Below are 8088 nucleotides of genomic sequence, written 5' to 3' on the forward strand. Positions count from 1 at the left end.
TAGCTTTTCCTCGCTGCCTAGCTTTTGCAGTTTTGTCCGTAGCCTCGTAGCTGTTTCTTCTTGAACATCGCATACGATGAGTTCAAATCAGTTGTTGCAGAGATTGCGTGTCGCCGAGCTGCGTGAACAGCTCGAAAAGCGCGGCCTAGACCCATCTGGCACCAAATCGGTCCTGATAAACCGACTCGAGGGAGCCGTAGACGAACGTGAGGACTTCGTTCCTGCTACTGCGGCTTCTGTTGCTGTCACGGAGGACGCGGATAATTCGGGTCGTGACAACTTTCAGCAGGAACTGCGGCGTATGGTGCGCGAAGAAGTATCAGCTGCAATCGGCACAGCGTTGTCGGGAGCACCAGAGGCGGCCTCTCAAACCACGGCAACTGTCACCCTGTCCAATCCTGCACCTTCTATCCCCGGGTTGAGCTCCATTGCATCTGCGCCGGCGGCTAGCAGTACCGAAACCTCGGCAGCAGCTCACCTCCTCGTGCCCAAGTCACTGCAAGATCGCATCGTGAAAGGTGAGTTCATTGAGCTGAACTTACTGTTGCCAGAGGGGCTAAGCAATTTTGTCTCTCAACCTGAATCCCGCTCGTTCAAGCTTCGTACCCCCAATCAGTCTGGGGGAAGTAAGCAGTCGCTGGAACTGGTTGAAACCAGCGACGGTCGCCAAGTCAAACGGCGAGTACACGACATCGCAACATGGCTAGAGGCATGGTAGTCCATCGGCCAAGTCTCAAAATCGAAAGTGGTGATGCACTGAGCTTCCAACTAAACGCGACCATACCCAGCACGTAGAGAATATATCAGAGAACACTATTCCGTTTGTTGGACGTGCCGAATTCAGTCCAGGGCGTCGATACGAAGCGTTCTTCGTCGCCGAGTTTTTTACTGTGCGCTCCATTTGAGAGTGCGCAGAGTTCTGATCGAGAGTTTTTTGAGCAGATTTTCAAATTTTTGAGGCTGTCAGCTGACAGCTGTCAACCCTAAATGGCACTTAGTATGTGACAGGCAATAGGTTTTGGTGCCTCCGTATGCCTTCTAATAAGTTCTATCTTCCTTCGTTTCACTTCACTGCTTCGCCCACCACCTCAGGAGATGACAGCGTACCTGCACTAGTCAGCTCTCGCTAACCATGTCTCTCCGTCTCCGTCTTAGCGCTCGTCATTCGTGTCCTTCTGCTGGGGCGAGCTTGATACTGTTGTGTCGTAGTTTTTAGGCAATAGTGGCTGTTGTTCGCGTGACGATCAGGATTTATGGAGAAAGACGACGACTCGCCAAGTTCCCATGCAGCCACAGACGGCGTAGCAATTCTTACCGCCAACCCTTCGAGCAACGGAACCGGCCTGAGTTGGAAATCGTGTCTGTGTAATTGTGCCACGATACGGATGAAACACACAGGCTCACATGTGACGAGATGAAGATAATCTCAACAGGCTGACGGAAATCCAACAGGCTCACGGGAACGCTGCAGTTATGGTCGGAGACGCGGCGCTATTTAGTCACTGGTAAATGTTGCATCGAGTGCTGTGTGCTCTAACACAATTGTAAAAATCATGAAAAAGCGAAAATAATGCAATGGTGGGGCTGAGTGGTGTTCTGTGGAGGAGACGTCGCTGTCTCAGTATTCAACGCCGGACCCTGTATTTCAAGTCGGTGGTCATGCTCGATCATAAGTTCCTGTATGGCTCCAGTGCCTTCTCAGCATTGTTGGCGGGTAAGCACCTGGATCATGTCCAAGTACTGCGGCTCTGCTGGCTTGAGGGATGTACGGGTGCTCGCCATGCACCCCTGCCAGCAATCTGCTAGTGAAGCTTGGTACCTACTGTGTCCGGGAGATTTTCATCCAGAAGCTGATCTTCCTAGGCTGGAGCTGCTGCTACTCCTGTGCTAGCCCTCAACCACTGGCGCTCCTACTCGGCTCCAGTGTGGGCCATTAACCACCCTGCCCGATTTCGCACTGTTGCTATTCCACACCGTCAGCATTTAACTCTGAGGTCAGACCTTGATCCCTCCCACCATATGCTATCTGTCTGTCTGCCTCTCTCTCACACACAGATGTGCGCACATACACACAAACACACACACACACACACACACACACACACACACACACACATGCACACACAGTGACACAAACATACACATAGCCAACTTCTCTGTGTTTGGTGATCATCATCTGTTTTCTAATGTGCAAGCTCACCTCTGATGCCGATTACTTCCTTGCTTAGACCCGGTCTGCTATTAGACCAGTCTGCTCTCCCTTCACTCGCTTGTAAATCCTACTTGGAGCGGTAAGGTTGTGTCACTGCTCCTACTGATGTCATTGTTGTGAAAGCAATATTATTGCCATTGATGGTAATTTTCCACCGTGCATGAATCATTAACAATCATCATCTATGTGTCACGGCCTAACCATCCTCGTAACTCCCCTCATCGTGACTAGTGCTGTACCGTCACAGTGAAACCTACTTTGCTTCAGTGTATATTCGCTCCAAAGCTCTTGTTTTGTTGCATAGTGATCTGACGCAGTGTGCTATAGCCTATCGGGTAATGTGGATAAGATTAGTACAGTCGGCATCGCCTATGGAGTGACCAGGTACATGTATAAGGATACTAGTACATGTATACCGGCTTAACGATATCGGAACACAAATAGCACTATGTGTGCAATATTCCTTTCTAAGCTCACGCTGTGCGGTGCAGATAGGTCATGTGTCGTTGCCAACTTGCCGCATGTGCATGTGCAGCAGGAAGGCACCACATGTCGACTACTACTTATACTGTACAGCATTGTGTGCTTACATGCATCTACGGCCTTGTGAGTGCAATTGAGTCTCACATACATGTACATGAAATATTGCTTGTACTTGTAGTGCGGTATCAGGTGTTAACATACAATGGCTAAATATTTTTCTCGCAATAATGACCGTATTCACCACAAGTGTGTTTATGTCCAGAGCCAACTCAAGTCCTGTATTATTTATGACCATGACAACAAGACTTCCGGGCTGAAATTCTTCTATGACATGCATGAACACTTGCCTTACAATTGTTCGTGATTGTACGAAGTACATATTCGCTGTTGCATCAATTTTGCACCATTTACATTGTAGTGCCACTAGTGGTATCACCTGCATGCGTATTGAGTCAAACAAGGTTACCTCTGTATTATGCTTATCGTGGCTATCAAGAGCTTCGATGCAAATTCCCAGCTGACGAATGGTGTCCAGCTTGTGTTCAGCTCAGCTGGCACTCACAACTCATAATAATTGCATTCTAGACGCCAGATGAGATGTTTCAGCTACAATGTAGACAAAAACGTCCGTGTTCAAGAAAGCCGTCACTTCATCTTCTGTCCATCCTCAATAGCACGTTCAAGCAAATACGTCTGAAACACAGAGCGACAATCCGACAGCGGCGACACACCGCCTTCTCCGAATGAGCTTCTACCGTTCTAATTCAGATTCCCCCAAAAATGTCAAAATAAAATAATAGATTTCCACCAAGCTCGCTAGAATCTTGCGAACCGTCAACATGCAGGCATTTCAAGTGTTCGCGCGTGCGTAGATTCTGCTCAGCGGCTCAAGAACATTCGCCAAGCGAAAAAAAGTCGATGAGAAAGATGTAATGGTGGACGAAATTACGAAAATCGGAAGAAGGTATTCGACCCAGTTCGACTATCCTGGACTGGATTGGCAACGTCCAACAATCGGATTCGTATTCTATGGGGTCTCATGAGCTAGTGTGCCAAAGGGCGTTTAGTTGGAGCTTCAGTGCATCACCTTCGCCGAAAGAGGCCCTTTCTGAGATTTGGCCGATGGACTATGGACCTTGTACACGGGGGTTGTCTGTACTCACGCACCACACCGTCTCCACGAGTTGTTGGCGTACCAGTCCATCATCCTCAAAGCCAACCGCCAGTATCTGCCAGCTGCTTGGCTCAGCTATGACCAGCAACTTCGGCTGTCAGCCTCGCTCCAGCCAGGCAAGCGCCTGGATATTATCGACAACAATCTGTGGCAGCTATCCGTCACGGGTAAGGCCAGACCAGCATGTCCAGTATGCCACACTGTGCACCCTCCGTCCAGTCAGTGTCCTTTTCGTCCGAACAGAAGCCCCCAGCAGTATCAGCACGGGTCCACGCTCACCCGTTCTGAGAGCGGCCGAATCATCTGCCGTAACTTTAACTCCGGCCAGTGCCAGCACAAGTCGTCCTGCCGCTTCCACCATGTCTGCAACACATGCGGCGGCAACCATTCCCGCCAACAGTGCCCCAAGGCTGGGACCAAATCCCGAACCACTTCTCAGTAAGGTCCGCACCTCCGATAGTTTGCCTTCAGCCAGTACTCTCCACGCTTCCACATTCCGCTCACCTTTGCATGTTACCCGCTTTTCTTCCTTGCTAGCTACCCACCCAGACCCACAGTTTTCACGATATGTTCTGCATGGCTTGCATCATGGCTTCGATATTGGCTTTTCAGGTGATCGTACTGTTAACGTTAATTCTCCTAATCTCCCTTCCGCCGCTAAACACGTTCAGTTTATATCAGACCAGTTAGCTGCCTCCTGTAGTCGAAGGGAAACTGCTGGCCCCTTCACTTCACCCCCTTTCTCGCATATGCATTGCTCGGGCGTCGGTGCAGTGCCAAAGAAAAACGGCAAAATGCGCATGATCCACCACCTGTCTAGCCCACTCGGGACGAGTGTCAATGACGGCATACCTACTGATATATTCTCGCTGCAATATGTTACTATTGATGATGCCATCAATATGATTATGTCTTTACCCCCTCCAGTTTACCTGTCAAAACTGGATGTCAAGAGCGCCTTCAGGCAGATCCCAGTACGCATCGAAGATTTCCCGCTGCTTGGTATTTTTTGGCAAGGCCGTTACTATTATGAACAAGTGCTCCCTTTTGGTTTGCGCTCTAGTCCCTTCATTTTCAACACCGTTGCTGATGCTATTGAATGGATCATAAAGCATCATTTCTCCATAAGTGATCTTTTGCATTACTTAGATGACTTTCGAAACGCCGTTTCTAGCCTTTCTGTTGCTAACCGCCAGCTGGCTATCTTGCTCCGCGCATTCATGCTCTTAGGCGTACCCCTGGCCCCAGACAAGATAGAAGGCCCTGCTCAGTGTCTTACATTTCTTGGAATAGAGCTGGACTGCGTTTCCAAGCAAGCCAGGCTCCCATCCGACAAACTGACTGAGCTCAGATCTCTGCTTACTGCCACCCTCCAGCGTAACTCTATTTCTCAGCGCAGCCTCGAGTCCCTTTTGGGGAAGCTCTCCTTTGCAGCACGGGTGGTCACCCCAGGGCGCACATTTCTTCGACGGCTCTGGTCGGTGTGCAGCAGGTATCAAGAGCCCCACTACAAGATAGTACTGGACTCTGATGCTATGGAAGATATCAGGTGGTGGCAGCACCTGCTGCAACACTGGAACGGTAAATCGTTCTTCTTGCACCCCAACTGGACTCCATCGCCAGATCTACAACTCTATACAGACGCAAGCGGTTCACGTGGCTGGGGAGCCTACAACAACGGCCGGTGGATCAACGGCGCTTGGACCCGAGAAGAAGTGGAGAGAGACATCACTTGGAAGGAGCTGTATGCCCTGCTAGTCGCTTGCGCCACTTGGGGCCATGCTTGGGCAAAGCTCCGTATCCTTATTCACTGCGACAATGCTGCAGTCGTGGACTGTGTAAAGTCGGGCAGTAGCAAATCAGCCCCAGTGATGCAACTACTCCGCGGACTTTTCTTTGTCTGCGCCAAACATAACTTTACCATTTCGGCCATCCATATTGCAGGGAACAAGAACCTGATTGCTGATTCTCTGTCACGCTTCTCTATGCAGGCATTTCGGCGGCTCGCTCCCAGCGCCAAGAACCTGCCGGACAACGTGATATGGCCCCAGTACATGGGGAAGTAAGCTACTACGCTGCATGCGCCATTGCCCCGAACACACGGCGCACCTATTCGACCGGTGAGAGCAGATATAGTGCTTACTGCCAGTTGTGCCTCTGGAAACCCTTCCCAGCTACTGACTATCAGCTAAGTTGCTTTGCCGCATTCCTCGCTCGCTCAGTAAGACCATGTACTATCTCTGTGTACCTCAGTGCGGTGCGCAACGCCCAAATTGAACAAGGCTTGGGTGATCCGCTGGAAGATGCCTGGCTGCTGAAACGAGTAGTAAAGGGCATTGGACGGTGCCATGGCACAGCTGTTATCACACCTCGCCTTCCTATTACCATGCCTGTGCTCCGCAAAATAGTGGATGCGTGCCAGTTGACGGAACTACTCAACCGACATGACCGTCTGCTGTACCAAGCATGTATAATAATAATAATGACAGTTCGCATTTCACTCATTGCATGAGGTCAACGCATCTGTTAACAATTTCGAGCCAAGCAGCTCTATCAGAAGCAGATTGCACAGCATCCAGAAGCGACAGATTAATGCATTGTAAGTCTTTCTTGACAACGTCGATCCATCTCAGACGTGGCCGTCCTCGGGGTCGTCGTATGTCTGTTGTGTTGATCGACATTAGGAGGGCTTGGAAAGAGGACGATTCTTCGCCTTCCCTCACTACATGGCCGAACCACAGCAGTCTCCGTTGCCTGCAGACTTGGGATATGCTGCTTGCATTTTACGGCTTCCTTCGCTGTTCCGAGTTTACAGGGGAGACTCGGAGTGCTGATGCTCGACTCGCAGATGGCAACATGCAGCTGTTCCTGCCAAAGTCAAAAACAGATCCACTGGGCAGTGGGGTCACAGTGTTCGTTGGCCGAGCCACGCAACCGTACTGCCCCGTAGCAGCGATGACAGCATACCTGCTCACTACCCGCCATCATCCATCCACTGGGCCACTGTTTGTGCTCTCAGATGGACAGAAGCTTACTCGTGCGGCATTTACCACCACTGTACGTTCATTGCTGGCAGCATCTGGCGTGCCAAACCTGCACCTGTATTCCGGGCACTCGTTCCGCATTGGTGCTGCTACGACAGCCGCAATGGCCGGTGTGCCCGACTCTCTGATCCGCGCTGCTGGACGCTGGAAGAGTGATGTATGTTTGCGGTACATGCGTATGCCAGCATCCCTTAAGTACAGTGTGTCGTCACAGCTTGCAAAGGTTAGCCATTTGGTCTGAATTTTGGCCTATCAATTCCGAATATTTACGTGGTGTGCTGGATTCGCGGATGTTCGCTCACAACTGGTTTGCCCTGTTTGCTTGCTTGCGACTCAGTTGCAGAGTCATTGCCTGTTCGCGACTCAGCAGAGTCTTTTCGCGTTGCGACTCATTTGCCGAGTCACGTGACATTGCACCAGTTGTTCGAATCCAGCACTCCACCTATCCAATTTAACTCAACCAGACTATTCTGTGTGTGCTCGTTCATGCGTGTGGGTCCGCATGCACGCGCATGGACATGTCCGGCTGTGTGAAGCACGGGCTAATGGCGCACTAGCCAGTGGCTAGAGCGTCTTAGCGCCGCATGAACACCTGCCAGCTGGCAGCTTGATTACACTAATCAATCACGCAGATTCACGTAGCTAATCAGTAATCTACAGCGCAGCTCCGAAACTGCGCCAAGAGAGGTTGCAGCTCACACCTCGTATTTCTTCCACTCCAAACTTTTCCCACGTGCCTTGCTTTGAGTGTTGCCTTTGTGAAAGTAGAGTCCGCTGCTGTTGCCTGGCTTTCACAGTTTTGCTCCTTGCTTTTTCTTCCCCACCAACACCCACCCTATAGCTGTTGCTCTATGTTAACATGTTGCTATATTCTCTGCAGCCTATGTGGTCTGCACTTGCATCCGCTGTAACTTGCCATATTCAATTCTTTAAAAAAAAAACGAAAAAAAACATACAAGTAAAATAAAACATTGGGGAGTGCGGATGTTCGCTCACAACTGGTTTGCCCTGTTTGCTTGCTTGCGACTCAGTTGCAGAGTCATTGCCTGTTCGCGACTCAGCAGAGTCTTTTCGCGTTGCGACTCATTTGCCGAGTCACGTGACATTGCACCAGTTGTTCGAATCCAGCACTCCACCTATCCAATTTAACTCAACCAGACTATTCTGTGTGTGCT

The 8088-nt window shown here is 50.3% G+C and overlaps 1 protein-coding gene across 1 annotated transcript; it reads left to right on the forward strand.

The window, feature by feature from the left end:
* LOC135821679 (uncharacterized) lies at positions 1 to 7154 on the forward strand. Its single transcript, XM_065334678.1, has 3 exons — positions 1 to 518; positions 5861 to 6337; positions 6889 to 7154. Exons 1-3 carry the CDS (start codon positions 77 to 79, stop codon positions 7152 to 7154), a joined length of 1185 nt encoding a protein of 394 aa, XP_065190750.1. The 5' UTR covers positions 1 to 76.
* Positions 7155 to 8088: the final 934 nt, after the last annotated feature.

This window comes from Sycon ciliatum, chromosome 7 (assembly GCF_964019385.1).
Source record: "Sycon ciliatum chromosome 7, ocSycCili1.1, whole genome shotgun sequence".
In the NCBI taxonomy this organism is placed as follows: domain Eukaryota; kingdom Metazoa; phylum Porifera; class Calcarea; order Leucosolenida; family Sycettidae; genus Sycon; species Sycon ciliatum.

Excerpts from the sequence above, each read along its gene's own strand:
- LOC135821679 (XM_065334678.1), top strand. The coding sequence starts at position 77 with ATGAGTTCAAATCAGTTGTTGCAGAGATTGCGTGTCGCCGAGCTGCGT. Across the intron at positions 519-5,860 it reads GCAAGATCGCATCGTGAAAG|GCATTTCGGCGGCTCGCTCC; the intron begins GTGAGTTCATTG and ends TTCTCTATGCAG. Across the intron at positions 6,338-6,888 it reads CCGTCTGCTGTACCAAGCAT|ATGGACAGAAGCTTACTCGT; the intron begins GTATAATAATAA and ends TTGTGCTCTCAG.